At 42.4% G+C, this 24,443-nt stretch overlaps 1 protein-coding gene across 1 annotated transcript in view; it reads right to left on the bottom strand.

Annotated features, from left to right (window-relative positions):
- The window catches only part of ADAMTS2 (ADAM metallopeptidase with thrombospondin type 1 motif, 2), a gene marked incomplete at its 5' end in the record, with an annotated part of 115,523 nt that overhangs the window by 15,929 nt on the left and 75,151 nt on the right, over window positions 1-24,443 (bottom strand). Inside the window, 7 exons of the mRNA XM_010287195.1 lie at window positions 3,395-3,570; window positions 5,019-5,164; window positions 12,046-12,159; window positions 13,641-13,773; window positions 17,702-17,845; window positions 19,477-19,582; window positions 20,479-20,635. Of these exons, the coding sequence (XP_010285497.1) occupies window positions 3,395-3,570; window positions 5,019-5,164; window positions 12,046-12,159; window positions 13,641-13,773; window positions 17,702-17,845; window positions 19,477-19,582; window positions 20,479-20,635 (976 nt within the window). The remainder of the gene's footprint in view (window positions 1-3,394; window positions 3,571-5,018; window positions 5,165-12,045; window positions 12,160-13,640; window positions 13,774-17,701; window positions 17,846-19,476; window positions 19,583-20,478; window positions 20,636-24,443) is intronic.

Below are 24,443 nucleotides of genomic sequence, written 5' to 3'. Positions count from 1 at the left end.
AGACCAAAAATAAAGCTGAAACGACTAGTCAGTGGCTGAATAAAGATGTATTCCACCAGCATATTTCATTTTACCTATATCTCTTGCTGTCCCCAGCCCCATAACAGGATTTACTATGCTTTCCTTGGCAGTGAAGAGCAGATGGCCTTTCTGTTGGATGAAATAAAGATTCCGCTATTTTAACATGATTAAAAGTTGGGACACTTTTCCCACCATTTAAAACAATAGCAACCTTTCTGTTATAGCAGTCCAATTAAAATAAATCTTCACAGGCCCTTCGCGTTCTTCCCCGGTAGAGTTCCATGGCCTCTGCCCTCTTTTAATAAAGTCCTTGTTATTGCTGTTGATGTCCTCATGGACACTGGGTATTGGTACATCAGAGACCTTTGTTACTGCTCCGGAACGACGCAGAGATATCATGCTAAAAACGTAGGCTCTAGACTATTAAAACAGGTACTTTACCTTTCTTGTGCAGATTCTTAATAGGGGACTATTAACATCATAATAATCACAGACCTAATGTATTTGCATATATTACAAACAATGCACAAGAGCTGTATACACACACTCCCTGCGTATGTACCCACACCCACCCCACACATACCATACATTCACTGTACATGATTAAATGAAAATATCAGAAGGTCTGACTGGGTGCCAACAACTCCGTACAAGGGCTTTATTTTAGAGAGGGTTCTCTTCCCATTGCTCCATGGGAACAGTAAGTGTGCAAGTGCCGTTAAATTGGACCCTGTTAATTGCAAAGAATTATTTTCTTTCTATTCACTGGTGTTGGGCATAGTTGGGGTGCAGGAGCACGGACGTGACCATATGCCTGTCTGTTCCCAGCTCCCCATGCGTTTCCTTCTCCTTTAATTGAGGCCGGGAGCTAACAGCCAACGTCGCTCCGCACGGCGCTGGCAGATGCACGGCACAGGGGTATGTGAGCCCAGCGGAGGCTGGGAGATGGGGTGCTCGGGGGGCTCGGAGCAGGAGAGAGGCCAACAGCATGGTGCAGCACCGAGGTGCTCAAGCACAGACTGGGGTGTACCCCAGCTTGGTGGCTTTTCTCTGGCCACAGGATGAGATGCTCCTCTCTGTCCCCATCACATACACGCTGTGTCAGACACGTCCAGCTGAGCTGTGTGTCAAGTGTATGAATTTAATGTCGCTTTGGAGCCATGACTGCATTATCTACACAAAGTATGTCACTGATACGCCTTATCTTTACAACAGGGAGTTTTATATATACTAGAGTTCAAGCATAAGCCACCCTCTGGCCTTGTTTTCACACAAAAGCTGTTCCCTCTAACAACCCAGCACAGGTAAGTGTAACTCTCACAAAGGGGGCTGCAGTTACACCATAGTTACATGGGAAACCAGCGGTGCCCAGTGATCAGTGCTCAGACATCAGTGAGATGGTTTCTGACACAGAAGTTATGGAATTTAACAGAAAAAACATCTGATTAGTTTCAGTGGTCTTTGCAGCAGACTGCTCCAAAGACTAAAGCAAGAAGCAAAGGTCTGTGGGCCACAACCATTCGTCCCCTCTCCCTGTGCCAGCAAAGCTATTTCATGAAATTAAGCTGTGAAGCCGTGTCTGCGCCTCTGAAAATCCCAGATTGCGCAAGATGGCATGAAAAGAATGAGGGAACCCTGAGAACTGTTTGGGAAGAAAGTCAGGCAAATTAATTACAAGGAATTTGCTATTAACTTCTGGCAGAGTATCCTCTCACTGGAACGCAAAATTATTCACCCAAAGTGACCCTTCCCCTCCCAGAGATGAGTGCCTGGCCGAGGACAGCTTGGGTGCCCGGTACCTGCCTCTTGGCCAGGCCAACCCTGCCCTGAAGGACTTGACATTCAAACGAAGTGACCAGGTTTAAAAACAGTGAGCAGCCCGCACTGCTCGTCAAACATGTTGAGAATTGTTGCCCTCCGCCTTTTTGTTTGTTAAAACCTCTTCTCAGCATGTTTTCAACACAACGTGGCAATAGCATGGCAACAGCCTTCACGACCCAAATCAACCAGCTGCACTTTCATTGACAGTTAAGAAGAGGCATTAACAGAAAAATGAACATTTTTGTTCTAAGAGATGAGCTCTGCTGAGGTGCCAGAGGCTGACTGACTCTCAGACTGACCATGCCGATTCAGACCCAGCACTGCTCCAACCCAGCAACTGACTCTGACGGTGCCAGCAGTATTTGCAGGAAGATGTAAGAACCAACCTGATCCTCTTCTCAGAATATTCTCCAAGTTCCTTGTAAACTGCAGCTTGGGGACTTCCTAAGTCATGGCTGGAACTTGGTATTTAATAGCTCTTAATGGATTATAGAACTTTCAAGGTTTTCTCTAAATAATCTTTAAAAATTTCTGGCACCTGCAACTTCCTGTGGCAATGAATTCCAGTTTAAGTATATGCTGTGTGGAAAAGTACTTCCTCTTATTTGTTTTACACCTGCCATCTGATAATTTTATTTGATGTTCCCAGGCTTGTGTTATGAGAAACAGTGACTAATGATTCCATGTTCAGTCTCTTCACGCCACTCACAATTCTGTAACTCTATCTTTTTAATCTAAGTCATCACTTTCTCAGAGTGAAGAGTCCTAGTTTCTCTAAACTCTCCTTATTCATAAGTCACTGCTTATATTTGCTTTATTTGGGCTTTTCTGAGTTCACCTGCAGGTTTTTTAGCAATGGGGGCAGCAGTGAGATGGACACAACCTGAGCTACATTGGCAGAGTATCATGCAGGTACACAGAGGCAGATGTTCTCCATCCCTCTCCCAACAATCACTGATGTTTTCCTAAAGCTATCCCCAACTCCCACACCTTTTTCTTCAGAGTCCACCTTGTGTACAGATCCATACACATATATACACTTACCATTTTTTAATTACCATATCCATTATTGACATTTATCAACACCAAACTTAATTTGCCACACTCAGTCACTTAGTAACACAAGGTCCTTCTGCAGCTCTCACAGCGGGGCTTCTTATTTTAATGAGCCCCAGTAACTTTGTACCAGGAGGAGATTTTGTCACCTCATTTGCTCCCTTTCCCAGCTGGCTACACCATGTGCTCAGCAGCACCCACGCTCCCAGCACCCATCCTTGTGGAACACACACCCCATGCAAGATCATTCCCTTTTGTCTCATGGTAACTCAGCTTAAGAGCAGTTATTGGGCAACAGGGTCCAAAGCTTTTTGAAAATCCAAGTACATTACATGAATTAGATCACTCATACACTGATACTCACTGATCCCCCCAAACAACTTGTAACCAATTTGTGAGGTATGATTTCCTCAGAAATCGTTTTCCCCCTCCTTATATAATTTTTACTTATATTTGCAACTGATTTTACTCTTCATAGGAAAAAGGGACTGCTCACCATCAACATGTTCATAGGGGAGCCAGTGGTGTTTCGTGTTCTGGTACTCGAAGTACGGATCCCACTGCCGGCACTGCTCCTCTCTGAAATCTTCAAAGTCCTTGGGACAGTCCTGAGTGTTGCACAGCTGGAACTCATAGCTCGGACCCACGCACGTGCGGCCTCCGTTGGCGGGACTGCAGAGGGGAGAGAAACCCATGCTTAGTTTTTCCATTAATGCATGAGTCAAGCGTCTGTCAAATCCTTTGAGGAGTAATTTAATTCCCAGTCATGTCAGTAGGCACTTGATGAAGCCAGCTATGTATTTCTGATATGAAAAATACATATTTCCTTTAAAAACCCACTGTTACTACTTAGCTCTTAAAAAGCAATTTCTGCAAGGAGACCCTCAAACCACTTGATAAAGGTGAGAAAAGCCCTTTTCTTGGTGAGGCCCGGGAAGGAAAGCACAGGCAGATGAACTGACTCATTCACATTTACCCCCTAAGCCAGCAGCAAATCCAGAAACAGAGCCCAGCTCAGTGCTGCATCCCCCAGGCAGACGTGCATCAGGTTGCTGTCGGATCTGGCAACACAGAGCTCAGGAGTCACAGCTGGGTTTGCACCCTCTTCCAGGAACACCGAAACATTTTCAATAGTACATTAGGCTTTTCCTACATGAAAATAGATTTTACAGCTAAACCTGTGCCCACAGTTATAAAGGTCACTTTCATGTTGCCAATGTAATAAAGGCTGAAATTAGAACTGGTAATTTTTTTCTTAGCAGAACAATTTCCGTCAGAAAGTGATGCTTCATAAAACTTGCCTTTTTTTTTTTTTTTAATCGATGACAAGATGATTTGTAACACTAGTCAAGTTCAATAACTTTATCAGCACAAACTGAGAAAGTCAACGTTCAAAATATTCTGTCTCTGGTAAAATCATTTAATTCTGACAATTGTTTCAGTTCTTGCTGTTAGGGTCTTGGCATTTTATGATATTGCTACAAGATAGCAATAATTTTACATTTCATATCATTTGTACATACCTATCTATACAAGATATATTATACTTCCAGTGTTACTGAAACTACGTCATTCTACATTATCTAGATGAGCCGTATATAAGTTATTGAAGCAAAAAATTCAGTATTACTAAAATTAACTTTGTGGAAGGTTCTGATCTCTGGAGCTTTGTTCCAACATGGAAGCAAAACAGTTCGAAAATATTTTAAGACCTTCTTGTTGAAACATTCTAAAAGGTGTATTAAACAAAAATTTTAAAATAGTATATACATTTTTAGAAAAAATCCAGCAAATCACTACCGTTATTTCATACTCACATACTAAAACAAGACATATATAGGACCCTAAACTTTTACTCATGCTTTATGCAATAGTGTAATAGCACTTTCAAGATCCTTGTAACTGCATAACCAGCTTAATGGATGGATAAACTGAGAAATAAAGATGATTCATGATTTGCTGAGGGCCAAAAGTAGCGTGTTTGACAACATATACTACAGGTCAGATGTAACAAGCACCGCTCAACATCTTTACTGCATTACTGCACTAGGAATTTAGCAAGGATTCTCACCATTCTTTTGCTCTGCATCAGAAAAACGTATGGGTGTACGTATACTTACTGCGGATTGTCACACTGCCGTGTCCTATACTTCACCCCGGTGCCACAGGTGCGAGAACAAGAGCCAAACTTACTCCACGCCCCCCAGTGTCCATCCTGCTTCAGGATGTCTGGTGTTAGCCAGATGCAGTGACCTTTAAAGCAATGCTAAAAGAGAAAAACAAATGTCAAAACGATTGGATGATTAAATTATACCATGAGAAGCTGTGGTACAACAGATTTCATTTTAGGCATGAATTCTGGATTTTTTTTTTTCACCTCTCCAGGAGAAAGTCGTGAGACTCGCTGTCAGCCTGGGCCCATGATCACAAACTCACTCAGACTTTATGAGCTTACACACGTTAAGTACGCACATATATGCTCGCAGGATTCAAGCCTACCAAGTTCATCAAGCTACTCGCAGCATTACACGCCTTCATCACGTGTCTGCAGCGGTGACTTCAACATAATTGGTAGATTCACTTAAGGGAAATGGCAAAGTCCCAAATCTTGGAGACTAAGTGTAAAATTCTGCCACCGCACGCAGCCACTTCAGGCAGTAATGGCAAGAGCTCCTGCCGCAGCACCGTCCTTCCCAGCAGCTCCTGACTCGGCATACATATTCCTGCACGAAACGCGGTCAGTGAAGTGCAATGAAATTAATGCCAGCTCACATTTTAGACATTAGTGCTATTAAATAAAGAACTCTTGCAGCCTCCCTGGAGATCTCATCGTAAACCTGACCAAAATACCAGGAAGCATTCCTCAGGGAGCAGCCCTGGCCAGTCCCGCTCTGCGCAATTAATCACGCCCCACTAGGCCTTCTCTTTTCTTTCACCTGATTTTTCATACAGTCATACCGAGGTTGAAACACGCGATTTGCTACATTCCCCAAACCTGTAAGGTATTTACACATTTCAAGAGCCTTCACATAGCTTCAGTACTGAAACTCTCTACTGTCTCCTCTCGTTAAAGAAACCCGCCGATGCCTTTCCACCAATTTCTTCAGTCCCTAATCAAGGAATTTTTTTCTTAGCTGAAGTCAGGATGAATACTTCTTAAGGATGACAGATTCTGGCCCTTTCTAGTACTATTTCTGCTTTCATAAAAGTCTACTGATGAAGTGCGGGTGCTGGAAAATATTTCCAGCCCAACAAATGACTTTGCATTGGATTGTCGCAGTTTGTCTGCGTTAACGGTTACTGTCGGGATAAGAGCTCTGGCTCAGGCGGACAGATGGCTATAACGACAAGTGCAATCAGTCACTTACTTTCCCTAACATTTAAGTCAACAACAACATTTTACACAGCTTAACAAGCCCTGGAACGCAGGAATTTGGCAGGCGGCACAAGTCGAGCATATGGCTAAATGCATGCTGCCAGCAAAAACAAAATCAGAAGATATATAACAGGAGAGCGTTCTTAAGCATAGAGCAATTAGTGATCTGGAAGACAAATGTAAAAGTGATGGATAATCATTAATAATGCTGAATTTAAAGAGAGAATCACTAGTAAAATAGTGACAAGACACAGATTACCGATTTGCTAATCTGCTCAATGACTGGCTCTTTATTCATGTAATTTATTTTGGTGCTGATTTGGTTGGACAAGGAGTAGAAAAGAGAGTAAAAATTAGGTTTCAACTATTCATTCTTTCTCATGACTTCAAATATTCAAAGTCAAAAATCTATGAAATAGATGAGTTACCACAAAGCCAATTATACCAATCCTGCTCTGGAGCTGTAATGGGCAGATTTTTCTTCACTGTTTGACAGAACAAGAGATAATTCAGCAAAGGATGAAAGAAATGTAAAATGCTAATATGTCCTTTGCTTTCTTCGGTTTTGAAGCTCAGCGCTGTACCCTTCAGGGACTGTTTACATATTGCTTTGCTTGAACAAACAGTTTGAGTTGTCGGGCCCTGCGTGGCAATGGGACCATTCAGAGATGCAGGCGAAGTGGGCAGCGCATCAGCTTGTCAATACAAATTTCAGCTGGGTTTGGAAGCAGATGAGATGTGGCAGCTCCTGATCCACGCTTGCTTACACATCCTTTTATCAGGGTTCTGCACCCCTCAGGTGTAAGTTCCACAGCGATCACTGAATCCGTTTCAAGAGCCACGTAGCGTATGTCCATTATGTGATGATCCAGGATCCAGCGCTTGGACTCCGCGGAGGAAAGGGAGAGACATGTGACGTTGTGTTTGCCAATCTCTTTTCCCTGCTTCAGCCAGGAACAGGGGGATGTGCGTTTGCAACAACCACTAATAAACCACCTATTTGACACTGTGACTGGTCCCTGAACTGGAAAGCAAACATGGAAAAGTGTTACTGACTTTGCTGTGTAAAGGAAAGAGCAGCACCGATTTTTACTGGAGAAGCTGGTCATACGCCGATTGTCGGGAAGCTGAGGCAGAGCTATTAGGAGACAAGCATTTGTCTAAAATGAGTCATCCTCAGCTCTGCCTTTTTGTTTGTGGATTAAAAGAAAGGAGCCTACATAAAACATAACAAAATGATTCACAACCGAGTCTTACTCTGTGTAGACCCGTGCAAGAAAACACGTGAGAAGGCAAAATCAGACATGGAGCAATCTCCAGCGTAATAAAGGAAGCTAGAGCCAACCCTTCCTGTTGCTACTACATTAACTACACAATGAGGTGGAGAAGGGCCAGTTTCAACCACTGTTCCCTTCATAAACAGGGAGTTTCGTTTAAAGAGTGAAGTATATTAAAGCAATTTTTTTTAAATGAGGAAAAAAAACAACCCTGGGTAAATGCAAATTGTTTTCTTAGTGGAAGTCAAGATGACTTCTTGCAGTCTCGCTTATTTTTCTGGCAAACAGGACAGTCCAAACCAAGTGCAATTTCCAGGAGAGGAAGCTTAAATCTCTTGCAGTAAAACATTCCACTGCTGTTTTCAGCAGTTCTTTGAAACAACTGCTGTGGACGCCAAAAAAAGAGCCAGTGTGCTCCTGTGGGCTTAACGCACCTGCAAGTTAATTTTTCAAGAAAAGACTTGCAGATCTTCCGTGGGTGTATCTACCTATTTTATATGGGGCAGCAGCTAGCAACTCTCCTTTCCCTCGCTTGACACCCCAGTTATCTTCCCAGTAACCCTCGCACTGCATCACAGCTGGTGGCCCTCAGCTCTCCCGAGATCGTATCAGCAGAGGGTTACTCATTTATTTGTACTTCCCATCACATGCAGGCTGGCCCGCTCGGCTCCATCTGCTTGAGGATAATTAGTTGCAAGGGATAATCTGAAAGCTTTAACACTGAAGTGTACCGTGAGCCAGTAAAAGTTTCTTCAGTGGAGAATCAAGTATTCTCACTGTTTCTGTGGTGACTAACACAGCATACACTTACCCATCTGTCTCCTGTCTCTGAGAGAAGCTGAGGTCAGCTTTCTCAGTGGGAAATTATCTGGGTTGCTTTGAGTACACATTAGTGTTTTCAGAAACCTTTTTTCTCAGTCCATTTTTCTTCTCCATAATATATATTTATTTCAATATTTAATCATTCCCTTCCTTTCCTGACAGACTAAAAAATCATTCCAAGTTTGACTCAGATTGTCTCATTAGCATTGTGCAAGCAAAGAGAATACCTGCTAGGTTTGTGCTGGATCCTTGGCACATAAGCCAAATCCAAGAGCAACATCAGCGTGGCTGGCAGGGGCAGGTACCAGGCTCTTACCTCTCCAAGAAAAGAAACAAAGGAAACTCAGGTGGTGCAGATGGACTCGAGCATGTGATTCCCCTGCATGAATGACTTTGGGTTTTATTTTTATCCTTCAGCCGATATAAATGTCTCCCCAGAAGAGTAACGGTTCAAAAAAACAAAAACTTACCAGTTTTTGTTGTTACGAAACAAAACTGATGAAGCCAGGTTGTCTGGCTTCAGAAGCCTGAGGCCAATGGTGGAGCTGACAGAATTGTATACAAGTAAATAAATTATCAGCTGAATGCATATGGGGTTTTTTTAATCCACAGAACGCTAAGCCAGAGTTAAGCTTTGCACAGTTGTGCCTCATCTGCATGGTTTACTACAGCGATTTATGGAGTGTCTTTGACTTCACATTAAGACTCTGACCCTCCATGTGCTTGACTTTACACACTGGAGTTATTTCATGGAAGTTAATGTGACCATCCAGACACAGAAGTAATTGCAAGTTGCTGCATCATCGAAGCTTCACAAAATTGACAGCATCTTCCCTCTTGCAACTGAAAACTCAATCTAGTTTAAAAAAAAAAATCAAGCTGGGAGCAATATAAAATATTCTATTTCCTTTAGGATTCTATAAAAATAGTATTTTTCTTCTCTGGCTGGGAAGCTCCAAGAGAGTATTTTATTTTTCTACCTCTAAACCCAGCAAATAATTAATTTGCTGCCAGTTAACATCATGGTTGTTCAATGTCTCCATTTGCACAAGGAGACTTATTAAAAAGCTTTTGAAATGGCAGAACCTCAGTCTTTTTGCAACCACATGCGCAGAAGAGCTTACATACATTTTTATATATATATATTTACTTAAATACACATCTATACGTATGCATACATACATATAGACAGGATTAGAAAGGCTAATCTTCCTCCCATTTCTATGGGTCAGTGCCTGGGTCCAAGACACAGCCTGGGCATGCAGAGACATGGCCCTTATCAGCGTGCTTACTGAAAATGTGCTGCAAATCTTGTCTCCCCCATAGGTGTTCTTGCACCTTGATCATCACTTAGGAAGGAGGCAGCTGGACTGGATTCTCCTCAATAGCATCTGCTAAGTTTGGGGAAGTGAAGAGACCAGTTCTCAGTTATCTGAACACTAGGCTTAGGTGTGAACATCTACGCACCATCCGCTGCGTTAGTCTCCTGAACACCGCTTTCGTTTCTGGCATTCGGTCCCCTCAGCTGCTGCAAAGCCGAGGTGTTTCTTTGACACATCAGCAGTGTTGTGATTGGTCTGAGCTTAAAATAGGCCCTGGGAATTAGCGGTATGAAATCACGAAAACTGCAAGTCTCTAAAGTGGGAAACAAATGGATCTTTCTGAATCAACATCTTTAATTCCTTATGTTTCTGTTCTTTTCTTTTCTGGCATTATCGCAAAGAAAATAGTGGATCAAGTTTGAAGTTATTTTCCTCTTCCTCAAGTACTGATGAAGTATCATGGGAGATATATCTTAAAAGGAGGCTGCCACACTGCAATTGAGTCCCAGCTTTGGGCAACATGTGCATTTAACAGTCCTCATCCTTTCAGGTAAGAGTCTCTGGTATTGTCCCAGTCAATGAAGAGAGTGAACAGGGAAAGGCCAAATCAAAGGCAGGGATGAAAAGAAGAGGAACAGATGGAAAAGGATTGATCTGATGTGCCTGTATTAAAAACACCAACAACTAATATATACACTGCTCAAATGCTGAGCTCAGATATACAAAGTCAGTTGTATAGCATTCATAACTCATGCTGTTTCTACAAAAATGTTTAGCTCAGACTGCTAAGCCTTATCTAACAAAATGGTTTTCATTTTATATCATTTTCTCAGGTTCTCCTGGAAGGTTGCAATAAGTTTATTTATCAAAAAACTGGGATTCCTCCAGGAATAACACAGCCATAGTCCTATCATCTACTGCAACTTCAGAATGTGCACATATTCTCTTGCCTCTCCACTGAACTAAAAAGCCCTGGCTGTCTGCACAGTTTGCTGAAGCCTTGGATCCCAAGTTCCAGTCCAGAGAAAATTTTTATAGCTGAGTTGCATAATATCCTGACAAACTGTTTATAATGGAAGCACTGACAGATCCTTAACTGTATGGTTACAAGTTCTTTTTTTTCATTTCTGTTCAAATACTAACATGAATGAATGGCTTGGGGAAGAGGGTGATGCAACAAAATGGAATATAACTGTACTTTTCTAGAGGTTTCATGAATATTTTCAATGCAAAAGTCAAGCTATAGAAAAGAGAATCTCAAGAAACTGTCTAAGATTTTCGATTGTAATTTAAAAATCTGTGGGTTTTTTTAACAAGAAACAAAGCAGTTATAACAGGAATAATCTAAACAAGAGAAAACCAGAAGGGAGTGGTTTATATAGAGCATGACTTGTAGGGAATTAATTTAGCATTACGTTTTCATAAAAAAGACATTTCAAACCATAACAGCAGCTGCTAATACGGTTCATTTATTGCATAAATGATGTCATCCATTGGGTTTTACAAAACGTCTTTCCAAGTAGCGACATCTTCCTCTCCCCCTCAGTCACTGCATCCAAAGCCCAGGGCAGCCAGACTTTTTCAGCAGACTTCAAAGGACTTGGAGTGCAGATCCACTGTGAGCACAGCGTGACCTCCACAGAAGGATAACTGAGACCTGGAGCAGGTCCAGCATGGGGGCTGAAGGGTCAGAGCTGTCTGAGCCCTTGCGACCTTGCACCTTCCCTCCACAGCTCCTCACGCCTCCCTTGACTCTTATCAAAGCAGCAAATCCATCTCTGCCAATCTGCCCTTCTCTCTTCATAGTCCCTCTCTGCGGTCATGTTGGCTCTCCCTAGCTGGCACTCAACTCCCGCATCCATCTTTTCCCTCAGGGCAGCCACAGCGGCCTTAGCTTGGCTGTCATCTCCAGGATCTCACTGCTTTCTGCACCCCCAGCACCAGGGAAGCCAGTCAGCATCACTACCAACATCACTGACACAAACACAACCCCCCCGACCTCACACATGTTGTGGGTGAGTGGAAATTTCTCCATTTTTGGCTCTGCACAAAGACTTGCCAAGAAGCACAGGGCAATCTGCAGATACTTCCATAACTTGCATGAGGATGGGGTTCGACGGTCACAGAGCTGCCAGGCAGGACACACCAGCCCTGGCCCCTGCCTCCTCGCCTCATGCTGCTCACCAGCCTTACTTGCACTCATGAGCTTGCACCACATCGTTGCAGACTTCAAGTCCTCAAGATAGGTTCTTCTCTGGTTCCCCTTGATTTTAAGGGGAACATCCCCAATTGCACACAAACACACAAGAACACACATGAGTGTGTGAGGACACGCAGCACCCACTCTCACCTTTCCTGGTGCACACATGGTCCCGTCCAGCGGAGGCCCTTTCTTTGTTTTGCAGAAGTAGGGGTTCTCGGGGTGGCTACACCACAGCTGTTTGCAGGGATCAAACGTACGGAACTGAAACACAAGAAAAATCAAGAGTGGATGACGCTTCGAGAGAGCTCCCACTGGGAAGTGCAATAGAAGCTGCAGCATGGTGGGGTTTATCCCTTCTTAGCTGTAAAATGCCAGCTGTTGTCACTGATTCCTGAGGAACACTGCGGTGTCTGTAGATCGAGCATCTCTGAACTTTCATGCAAAATCGTCAGTGACTCTGAAGTGAGATCCCATCTGCATTTGATGGAATAAGGTCAGGTAAAAATAGTTTTACACTAATGACCAAAGGCAGATTGGACAAGGGGGAAACTAGTTCCTCCAGACAGTAAGACACACGCTGCCTTTTCTTACAGTTTCTCCAAATGCTGCTGCTTCATTTGGCAAACAAAACAAAAAATACTTGAGTTCTCATGGGAGAGGGAAATGAGCTGCTCAGACTGTAGCTTAGCTGTTGCAATCACATGGATGGAAATTTGAGCTCAGGACCCTGATTAAATGAATAAATCGGCATTTTACCTACAATGCAGGACCTTGTATAGGAGATGATGAGAACCACCCACCACACAATATACTAAAACATGATATCTGGACATGGTTTTGGCTATTCTGAACAAAGAAGAATACAAAGCCTCTGTCTCCCAGGCTCTGGAGAACGGCTGTAAGAAAAGACCCTCTTTGGTTGGGACATTCTTCTAAGGCAGCATCAGTGGGAATTGTGTCAAGACACAATACCACAGTGGATGCTTTAAAGGTTCTCATCCATTATCTAGAGACACCACTCGGCACCCATATTACTGCAGATGGGAATGAAAGAGAAATGTTATCTGTTAGCAGCTGCTATACCAGCTGAAAACCTCTCTTTCCATTTAATATTTTCTCCTACTTGCAGAGCTGGAGGTGGGAGGCATAGCCCTGCTGCAGAAAACTCTACTTTCTGAGGCCAATCCACTGAGAATTGCACTAATCCTTCTTTGCTTTAAATTTTGACTTTCTCTCTTGTTTTCCGGGCACAAGAGAGCCAACTATGTCATCAAGAGTCCTTGCAAGTTGCTCTATTCGCTGTCACGCTTATTTTCTCACGCTAGGCATCAAAATGCGTAACGATTTCTGTAAAATGGGATCATAAAAGCATACTGCCCCATGTTAGCACTAAACGATGTGCCACCAAATCCATCTGCTTCACATTTGGGTGGGATTTTTGTAGCAAAATAACTAGCTGCCAGCAATAAGAGGCTCAATAATGCAGCAAGCTTGTTTGCTTGAAGCCTACAGCTATTTATGAAACTACAGAATAATTATTTCTGTAACTCCGGTTTAGAAAAAGACAGAGATACTTAAAATAACATATTTGTCAACATTCGGTTGTTGTTCCTTGCTCATAGCTAAGTGGGCACAACATCTTTCCTTGTGGGCTTCACTATACTGTCCCTATTGAGGACATTTCAGAGACACTTACAACACTCCTGGATGAGAAATAGCAGAAGCCAAATTTAAGTACTCACAGCTGTGCACATCATGTAGCCCAAACCAAAATCAAAACGGCACTGCTCATTCATGGAGTAGTGAATTCCTGGCAGCTGTGGAAGGGAAGGCCAGTCATGTTCGAAGGGATCATCACGCAGACAATCATAGGAACTGCAACAGGCAAAAATTACAGTAACAGATGGGGCTGTGAGACTTGCACAGTGTTTGTGGTTTCAGTGCCTTTTTATTCCAAACAAAACAGAGCCTACGATTTCTCAGACACTGGTTGTGAAGAGCAGCTAATATTGCAGTTACACTCACATTAACTTTATCATGTTGCATCCATCTTTAATGGATTCTGTATATTTTTTTCTGAAGCCCTGCCATCGTAATTTCCATTTAGCTTGCAGGTAAATTCCTATCAGTCTCTAGGCTCCTTATGTGAAAGAAATCAAAGGAAGAATCCACATGACACCAAGAAGAAAAGAAAGTTTAATTAATTTTCCATTTGTGGAATTTCTTGTTGCCTGCAACTGTCTTTCAAGTAAAGCTTTAGAAGCAGAAGCCAGGGTAACCATACGAGATTACCACTAAGCTTGCAGTTTTCCCATGTCCTTGCTGAGAAGGAGCAACTCATTTACAAGCATGTGTACTTTCCTGCCTGTATTAAATGCTCAGGTTTGGTCCCTCTCTGTTTCTCCTGATAGCTCTTGGCTCCACCCATAATCTGTACAAAGTTTCCCTTCTGTGGAATGAATATGGGAGAACAATCGTGAGAACAGCCTGTGATGTACCAGAATCACATCTGACAAACTCACGTGGAGAACAGAGGACTGATGGTAATATCACTGAATGGTTAACACAATAAAATCATTGGTTAATTCACAAGACCAAGACGATCAACAGTATCCCTGAAATGTCTCTGAGTTAGTTAACAGACATGAGGACACCATACTCGAGTCTATTCTGGCAATAATTCAGGTTACCTTGAGGATATCAATAGCTGAAAGCAGAATTTTGAGGTTAGATTTACTTCAAAGAAAACCATTGTTCTGCTTTGTTATATTTAAAAATAACTGTATTTAAAAGAATGTAAAGCAGCCCTCTAGGCCAGATGATTTTTACTGAATGGCTAAAGCTCTAAAGGATCTTGCTAACTGAAACAATCACACTTCTCACACAGTATTGTTATTCTTTATTGCCATACCTAAGATATGTGTCGAAAGACAAGCCATCAGGGAAGACGACTGGCCTGGCTGAACAGAGAGCTTTGGCTGGAACTCAGGAAAAAAAGGAGAGTTTATGACCTTTGGAAGAAGGGGCAGGCAACTCAGGAGGACTACAAGGGTGCCATGAGATTTTGCAGAGAGAAAATTAGAATGGCCGAAGCCCAACTAGAACTTAATCTGGCTACTGCCATGAAAGACAATAGTATTTCTAGAAATACATCAAGAACAAACAGGAGGGCCGAGGAGAATCTCCATCCTTGATTGGATGTGGGGAGAAACATAGTGACAATGGATGAGGAAAAGGCTGAGATACTTAATGCTTTCTTTGTCTCAGCCTTTAAGAGTAAGAGCAGTTGTCCTCCAGGTACCCAGCCCCCTGAGCCGACAGACAGGGAGCAGAATGAAGCCTCCATAATCCAAGGGGAAGTGGTTAGCGACCTGCTACACCACTTAGACACACACAGGTCTAACAGGCTGGATGAGATGCACCCAAGGGTACTGAGGGAGCTGGTGGCAGTGCTCAGCGAGCCACTTTCCATCATTTATCAGCAGTCCTGGCTAACCAGGGAGGTCACGGTTGACTGGAGGTTAGCAAATGTGACACTCGTCTACAGGAAGGGCCAGAAGGAGGATATGGGGAACTACAGGCCTGTCAGTCTGACCTCAGTGCCAGGGAAGGTTATGGAGCAGATCATCCTGAATGGCATCACATGGCATGTACAGGACAACCAGGTGATCAGGCCCAGTCAACACACGTTTATGAAAGGCAGGTACTCCTTGATCAACCTATCTCCTTCTATGACAAGGTGACTTGCTTAGTGGATGAGGGAAAGGCTGCGGATGTTGTCTACCTAGACTTTTGTAAAGCCTTTGACACCGTTTCCTACAGCACACTCCTGGAGAAACTGGCTGCTCATGGCTTGGGCGGGTGTACTCTTCGCTGGGTAAAAAGCTGGCGGGATGGCTGGGCCCAAAGACTTGTGGTGAATGGAGTTAAATCCAGCTGGTGGCCGGTCACAAGTGGTGTTCCCCAGGGCTCAGTACTGGTTGGTTCTGTTTAATATCTTTATCAATGATCTGGATAAGGGGATCGAGTGCACTCTCAGTAAGTTTGCAGGCAACACCAAGTTGGGCAGGAGTGTTGATCTGCTGGAGGGTAAGAAGGCTCTGTAGAGGGATCTGGACAGGCTGGATCGATGGGCCAAGGCCAGCTGTATGCAGTTCAACAAGACTAAGTGCTGGGTCCTGCACTTGGGTCACAACAACCCCATGCAACTCCACAGGCTTGTGGAAGAGTGGCTGGAGAGCTGCCTGGCAGGAAGGGACCTGGGGGTGCTGGTTGACAGCCGGGTGAATATGAGCCAGCAGTGTGCCCAGGTGGCCAAGGCGGCCAACAGCGTCCTGGCCTGTATCAGAAATGGTGTGGCCAGCAGGAGTAAGGAAGTGATTGTGCCCCTGTACTCAGCACTGGTGAGGCTGCACCTTGAATACTGCGTTCAGCTTTGGGTCCCTCACTACAAGAAGGATGTTGAGGTGCTCGAGCATGTCCAGAGAAGGGCAACGAAGCTGGTAACGGGTCTAGAGCACAAGTCTTATGAGGGGTGGCTGACAGAACTGGGGTTGTTTAGCCTGAAGAAAAGGATGCTGAGGGGGACCTTATCGCTCTCTACAACTACCTGAAAGGAGGTTGCAGTGAGGTGGGTGTCAGTCTCTTCTTCCAAGTAACAAGTGATAGGACAAGAGGAAACAGCCTCAAGTTGTGCCAGGGGAGGTTAGACTGGATATTAGGAACAATTTCTTCACTGAAAGTATTGTCAAGCATTGGAACAAGCTGCCCAGGAAAGTGGACGAATAAATATCCTCCTAAATTCTGGAGGTATTTAAAAGATGTGTAGATGTGGTGCTTAGGGACATGGTTTAGTGGTAAACTTGACAGTTCCAGGTTAACAGTTGGAATTGATGATCTTAAAGGTCTTTTCCAATCTAAATGATTCTATGATTCCATAGTTAAGATAACAAAAATACTGACAAAAAGACTAACTCATGTTTACTTCATGTATTTTGCTGCATTTTTTTTCTACTTATTTTCAGGTTTTGCTGGGTACCTAGTGGTTTCCCTTTATTTTTCCATACAACTTGCACATAACAATAAGGGAAAGATCTTTTCTACAAGGAGCAAAAACATGGTCCTAAACATCAGCTTGTCAGGGAACTCAAGCGCAGAGTCAGGATCAAAGGGAAGACAGGAAGCTGTCACAAGGACCGGAGAATAAACAGTTTTGCATTTAGGGTACTTAAAGTGACAACTAAAGAATTAATTCTAGAACCATGCCTTTTCTTTAGATATCTATGAAAGTCAAAAAAAGCCCTGAGCACTTAAAGGGCAGAATTTCCTCTTTAGGCAGCACCATCTTATCATTGACAGGTATCATTAAGCAACAAATAGCCCTTGAAGACAAAGTTGTTATCTGTGAGATAGACACCACGCTGCTGGGTAGCATAGGCACTCCTACAGCTATAGGTTACATCAGGGAGCGAGGAAAGTTAGCAATGAGATTAAGTAATAGTGTCTTCCCATAATCCCTGAGAGGACAGCATATATACTACCAATGTCCAGAAATTGGACAGATGTAAATGAAATGAGAACAATTTAAAATGAACCAAAATCCATTTCATTAATTGAGAATTTGCATTATTATTTGCATTTGATGGGAAAGCATTTCGGTCTCAGTAGGATAGGGAGATTCTTTCTTTGTCTTATTCAACCCCATTTGAGTAACTAACAGAAAGAGAAAGCACAAATGCTAGATGCAGAATTGTTCTTACATGCTTCCTAATGAAAGGAGAGAGTCTGCTTAACAGCTACTCACTGGAGATAACGATTCAGCTCTTGCTGGCTGCAACGAGACCAGTGGAAGCGATGAAACGCGGCTTGCACGAGGGGAGCCATGATGCTCCCCAGGCGGACTTCATCCCCACATCTGTTCCCTTGGCCGTCGTGCTCCATGCCTAAACTGCCCCACACAGGAGAGAGACAGCACATTTGCAGGTGAACTCTGAGTACCCAAGCACTTCCACATCCCAAATGTCACCAGTGGTTGATTGCAACAAGGTTCTTAAGTCCCATGACCCTTGTTTACAAGAGCAAAGTCATAAGAAATAACACAGGGTGATATTGAAGCTAAAGAGCTAGTCTGTAGTGGTTCCCACATAGAAGCATCAACCCCTGAAAGTACTTTCATGTGATTAGCTTAATCCACTTTCTTAATCCACTAATCTAAAACAGATTAAAAATACGTTCTTTGGGCTTCTGTGCAGATCCACATTTGTGAATAACTATGGCTAAATTAGTCCATTTCTGGATTAAGGATCTAGTCCACCTTGCAGGAATACTAACAGAAATTTATCCATGCTCCAATCTGGAGCTATCCAGGAGTCTACCTAACTCTTAAAAAAATCACACCTTAGCTTAATTTGAAGTAATTTGCAATTATAGAAAAGTCCTTTGCATGGAAAAAAAAAAACCACACTGAAAGCTAGTTTAGACTAGGTGCTGCTCTTGCCCAGTAGCAATCCCACATTGCTGAAATGTGAAACAGCCTGGAAAGTGTTGGGTGCTTTCTGGAAAATTACCCCAACTTACAGATATTTTTTTGGTTTTATTATGAATATGTTTTCTCCTTTCCTTTGTTAGGATCTTATACTGCATTTTTTGACTAACATAGGCGATATTTGTCCATAATTTAAACCAAATTAACAGATTGGGGCTCAATGTGATTTGAGAGATTACAAACATTCTTCAGTGGTATCTCTTTTAAAGCTCACTGTGTATTCCTTTTAATCTTAATTCAAAAATTCTGGAATCAAATACCATCTGGGTATCAATTCTATGTCCCTGTCTAATTAAGATATGCCTACAGTGATTTCAATAAACTTTGGCAATTTTTTGTTTAAAGCCCTTAATAACTGTGATACAATAAAGAGAAAAGGGCCTTCAGGCTTTCTTAGGGAGAACAGAATAGACTGGAACTGTTCAGAAAAATCCTTCTGGGAATTGTTGTTCTACCAAAGAGAAAATGGGAAATCAGTGGGTGTTCTCTCCAAAGAGGGAAACTAAAATGCTCTGGGAGAAACCAAAGCTCTGACAACTTCTGCCTGGTCATTGGTTCTAATCACATCAATATTAAAATGCATTTTTTATATGAAATATATAGAACGGTTGTAACCTCAGTGCTTGGCACCTGGTTTCCACACAGTATTATACCCTTTATCAGCAGTAACATATATAGGTGATGGGCTTATTTAATATGGATTGTTTTCAAGAATCCTGTGTTCTATTGACTCACTGAATTCATATGTCATCATTATGTGTACTTTACATTGCCACCAGGAGACTATAATACATCATTCAATCTACTCTCACAGCAGCCCTAGAAGATATTTTGGTATTCGTTCCTTTTTCCATTTGAAAATACTAAAATACAAAGCTTACGTAAGATCATAAAGAAAGCCTTGAGACAGCTCAGATCTGAAGCCAGAGCTAACTGAATAATGTTTCTTGACATAAACTGCATCTTTCCAACGACATTTGTCAGTACCAAAGACATTATAAGGTAGGACACGGGATGTCCACAGTTCTACTCACACATGTCCAGTTTCATGAGCCACCACAAATGCAGATGAAAAACCATCTTCATGGTTGAGAGTGCAGCTTCGAACAGGATGACACATTCCAGTGACTGGAGCGTAGCCTGTGAGAAATACCAAGTGTTCCAGAAAATGAACAAGTATGGAAAGGCAACGTGGCGAGTTGCTCTAGGACAAACACCTGTCGCCTGTTTTGACACAGATACAGTTGAAGCGGTCCTCTCAAAAGACCTCTGCCCCCAAGCATTTAATAATGTGCTCCCTCATATACAAAACTAGATGAAACCAGCCTGTTGAATAAATTAAAACTGTATTCCTGGCTCACCAAGAAAACTGCTGTCACCTCTAGGACCATCCTGCAATTGCCTTCTCCAAGTGCATGAGGCAACAGGGGAAAAGGACACCACATGCTGCTGTGTTACAGCTCACAAGGAGCTCAGTGCAGTTCTAGCTGGGAATGCAGGAGCAAAGCCCCAGCCCTGTGCTGACAGCAGATCTGGCCAACCCAAAAGGAATGGGAAAGCTCTGAGATCTATCCCCTCCAGTGAACAAACCTGATCTCACAAGAGGCAGAGCCCTGAAAAAAGGAAAAAGTGGACAGCACTTGGCATTGCTGTTCCAGACCTCTCTGTAACAATATTTCTTGGCAATCCTGCTGGAACACGGCAACAGCTTTGGAGACTTTTTAAACACAAAATCTATTCGTTAATCTTTGGGCATTTTCAGGACTGTTTACATAGGGATCCCATTTGCTTGCCTTCAGCAAGAGCAAAGAAGTGATCCAATAATAATCCCACCAGTAAGAAAGGATAAAACAATAAGTGAAACAGTAACAACTGATAACGGCCACATGCAGAGCTCTTGGGGAAAGAAAATGCTGACCAAAACTAAGCAAAAGATACACAATTATACTTTGCATAACTAGCCTTGCTCAGTGATAAACACAAATGCTGCTCAGAAGTCTTGACATTTACAAACCAAAACCTGATGAACATCTTACCTTGCATGCCAGATGGACCAAAATCCTGCCTTGTGAGAAAGATAGCATGGTCGTGATATTCTGCATGCCCAGTGTCAGGTTTCTGTTGCAAGTAGGCCCAACGACACACATTCTCCAGGCTTTGCGAAGGGTTCCCAATCTCTATCAGACTCATAGACTGCATACGCACAGGAAGCAAAGACACCAATAGTTAGTTATTAAGAGAGTCACAAATTTTTTCCCCAAGTTGGGAAAAAAAAGTTCAGGCACTTGAACAAACATTCTATGTCTATTAAAAGTCTGTTCTTAATAAAGAGACAATTACACTTCAGAAACAAATTTTACTGGATCAAGAAAGAAAGAAAAAAGCTGAAGTTCATGGTTAGATTAAACGCAATTTCCATGACATATTCATGAGGTCTAAGATATAACAAAAGAAAAAAAAAGGGGGGTACTTTAATGGCAAAACACCTTTTTTTAATTTTGAATTTTATTTTATTGTGCATTGTGTGTGATTATTTCTATGCCACCCTGGCATCAGCTTGCACCATCACTTCCAGTCTGGACACAGAGTTTCCGACGGAGCTTGTGCCCCTGTTGGAACTGCAGCGGCTGTTGGCCAGCGGAGACTAACCACCGTGGGGAAGGGTAATGCCTAATGGCCAAGGGAAGCAAATGGCAATACCAGCAGACAGCCAGAACCCAGCCCTGGTTCCTCCGTCACTTCTGCCATGTAACCAAGCTGTTAGGGCTGTTTTGTCAGACCTATGAACACTACTGGATGATCTGTTAAGTGTAAAAATTAAGTATATTTTTTCAGCTGTATTTGAATCAGTACTTTCAGAAACGGTCTTCACCAATGACTGTCTTTAAGTGCACTTTCTTTATCTCATCCCACATGTGAAGATAGTTCCAAAGGTAGCACATATGACTTCCCACTGCGGCACGCCGTCCTCCCTCTAAACCGCACATTACATGGGTGGTGCGCCAACACAGCTTAGCCAGCTCAAATGAGCTAACGTGTGTTAGGTGCGGTGCAAAGGGCAATTCTCTTGAACAAGAAAGAGAAGGGATTTTAAAATCCAACTATTACATTTGTCTTTTTTCAAAATAGTATTTTCTTAAGAATTCCCAGCTAATTCTACTTAATACTGTGCATTGCTAAGACTTAAGAAAGTTTAGTGTATGTGGGATGCTATAAAATGTATGACTAATTGACCCATCCCAGGCCTTCCAGGATTTGTAAGAAATACATATGTGAACCCTGGCTTTTCATCTGCAAAAATTATATTACCATGACAACACTGTAATCATAACACAAACCACTACAATTTAGATGCTATACTGTACTGTAAGCGTTTGTCATTCCAAAATACTTAACGTAGAGCAAAACGTAGCCTGAGCCAAAACTAAGAGAGAAGTAATATCGTTCGTGTTTAAATACAGATGTATTTGACATGTCCTATAATTGAGTGCATGATGCACAGAGTATTGACTACATGAAAAAGAAAATCCTCAAACGGTTGTGGAAGAACAACTGGAATTGATAAAAGAAGAGTCTGCCAAACTGAGGTCTGACTTTGGCAAAACTGGGATATTACAATTCTGCAAATGTTCAGAAAAACAAATTAATAAACCAAATAGAGGCACAGTTTGGATTCTGATACCACTGTGGAATGAAAAAGTTGTAATATAATCCCACACTGGTTCATACTGCTTCCAGCTGTAATTCCCTTGGAAACTGAACTAATAACTGTATTTAAATGGTGGGACAGTTGTGGTGCCTTTATGGCATCTTTGTAGATTTTTAAGAACAGACTTAAACAAATTTTGATTGACTATTAAAGGGTAAAATCCTGGCTCTTCAAGCAAAAAACCTATTCAGTTAAACAAGGTTTGAGCACTATTGAGGTCTTTAATAACATACATCAGTGGTAAAGCAAAAACAAACAAGCAAAACAAACAAAATCCCTATCTACATCATCGCCACCTTGTTCTCATTTCTCCAAAGCTTCAGAAAAGAAATCAATCCCTTCAAGGAGCTCAATGAGAAATCTTACTGCAAGATTCAAAAGCCAAAGAATGCTGTAAAATGAAGTTGAAAAATCTCAAGTCATGTGTATCATTTGCTAATAGTTCGTTGTCTCGTAATGACATCCTTCTGTATATTCTACCAAATGAAAATCATCACATCTTACAAGATGCATCGATCAGAAAACAAAGAAAAAATACGCAATATCAACATGTGCTTTGTTTAAGGGTATCCAAATATTTGCAAAGAAATCTCTGCATGATCGGCAAACAATATAACAAAAATAATATAAAAAAAAGCAATGAATTCTAAATAGCCACGGTTTTATAGCTCTCCTCTGTCATATGTCACCTCTTCCCTGAACTGAAACTTTTGCAGTGGACCCCAGCACAAAAGCAAACGACTAGTCTCCAAATGAACTAACACAGCAGCTTGCAGCACTTTGATGAACGTCAACTCTGCCAGAGACCAGATCAGTCTGTCGCAGCGTACCCAGCAGCTCCCACGGTTCAGGCACTGCTTTGGCATCTGGCATGAGTCGACAACTGTTTTCACTGTATACTGAAGTCCACTTTGAGAGCAAAACCACTGGTTGAGTCCAAGAGCATCTCAATGCTTATTTATCAAAATGGCGATTATTTAGATTTTGTTTTCAAGCAAACAAAAGGAGAACCAACTGACTAACGTGGGGCATTCTGGGTTTTTTCGCATCCACCACAGTGAGGAAAATGAAGAATATCCCTTTGGCATAAGAGGGGAAACTGAGAATACACAACTCTATAAAACACACTTCAGCTGATGGCCCAAATTCTTTGCTAATGACCCAATTTTACATCGGAAATGGGGCACATGTAAAATTGAGCCTTACTGCTCTTTAAGTTGGGAAGCAAGGCATCCAGTAGGAAGTCAATTATTTTAAGTGTCCATGTGCTACAGATATAAACAGCAAGTTGAGGTCCCATGTCAATGAGGAGGACTTCCAAAGAGTAAGAGGAAAAACTCAGTCTACCTGCTGAGTACTCAAAGTCTACTGAGCACTCAAATCATCTGGCCATTAATCTCTTGTGTTTCTTCGCTGTAATGTAGCAGCCCGAAAAAGAGAACCCCCCTTAATTCCTAGGAAGTTTTCAACCAAATTCCCACTTTCTGCAATTTGTCAAGGACTTCCAAATCAGAAAGGCTCCAACAGTACGAAGAGTGAATACTGTGCAGCCAGGGAACCACCGACCTGGGGTCTGAGTCAACCCCACTGTGCTACGCAATTGTTCAGACCAAAGAACCATGTAAGCAATGGTCCTCTCCGGATAGGAGGCAACGGGATGCCCAGGGAAGGGAATTAGAGGAGTGCAAGTATAGCACAGTATTTGCCTCCAAATAACCTCCAAGACTCCAGATGTCTTTGGATCAGAGATTTGCTGAGCCAGACATATCTTTATATTGCATTTTATTAATTTTTTCAGCTTCCTTGCCTTTAAAGATAAATGCTGCTGTCCTGCAAGAAAGGAGCTTAGGAAATCATGGGACCAGGCACAGCTTGTTACTAGACAGGGAAGATGTAATGTTTTGGAAGGATGTTGTCCAAAAAATTTACTCTTGTAGAGATATCAGATAGCACTTGATAATATTTTCTGTTGGAAGTCAATGGGGAGCTTTCATCTGACTCAGAAACGCCCAGTCTCTTATTAAATGGATGAAGTGACAGGACAAAAAGGAAAAGAGATGAACTCTGTACAGTAATAAGGATTACAAGTAAAGGTAAAATCCCTCTTTGTCACATTGCAGAGAAAGTTTGGGGGCTAGCAGGCTGCATATGGAGAAGTATAGGTGTTACTGTTGGCCAGCAAAGGGCCCTCACTGCCAGGAACATGCAGGTCCTGCAGCTGGCTGGGAGCTCAGACCTGGCTGAGAAGGACCTCTTTCCAAACAGGACAGCAGGCCTGTGGCGAGCATTACT

This window comes from Phaethon lepturus, unplaced genomic scaffold, assembly GCF_000687285.1.
Source record: "Phaethon lepturus isolate BGI_N335 unplaced genomic scaffold, ASM68728v1 scaffold4445, whole genome shotgun sequence".
NCBI classification, from domain to species: Eukaryota; Metazoa; Chordata; class Aves; order Phaethontiformes; family Phaethontidae; genus Phaethon; species Phaethon lepturus.
This window is presented reverse-complemented; position numbering and strand designations above follow the sequence as displayed.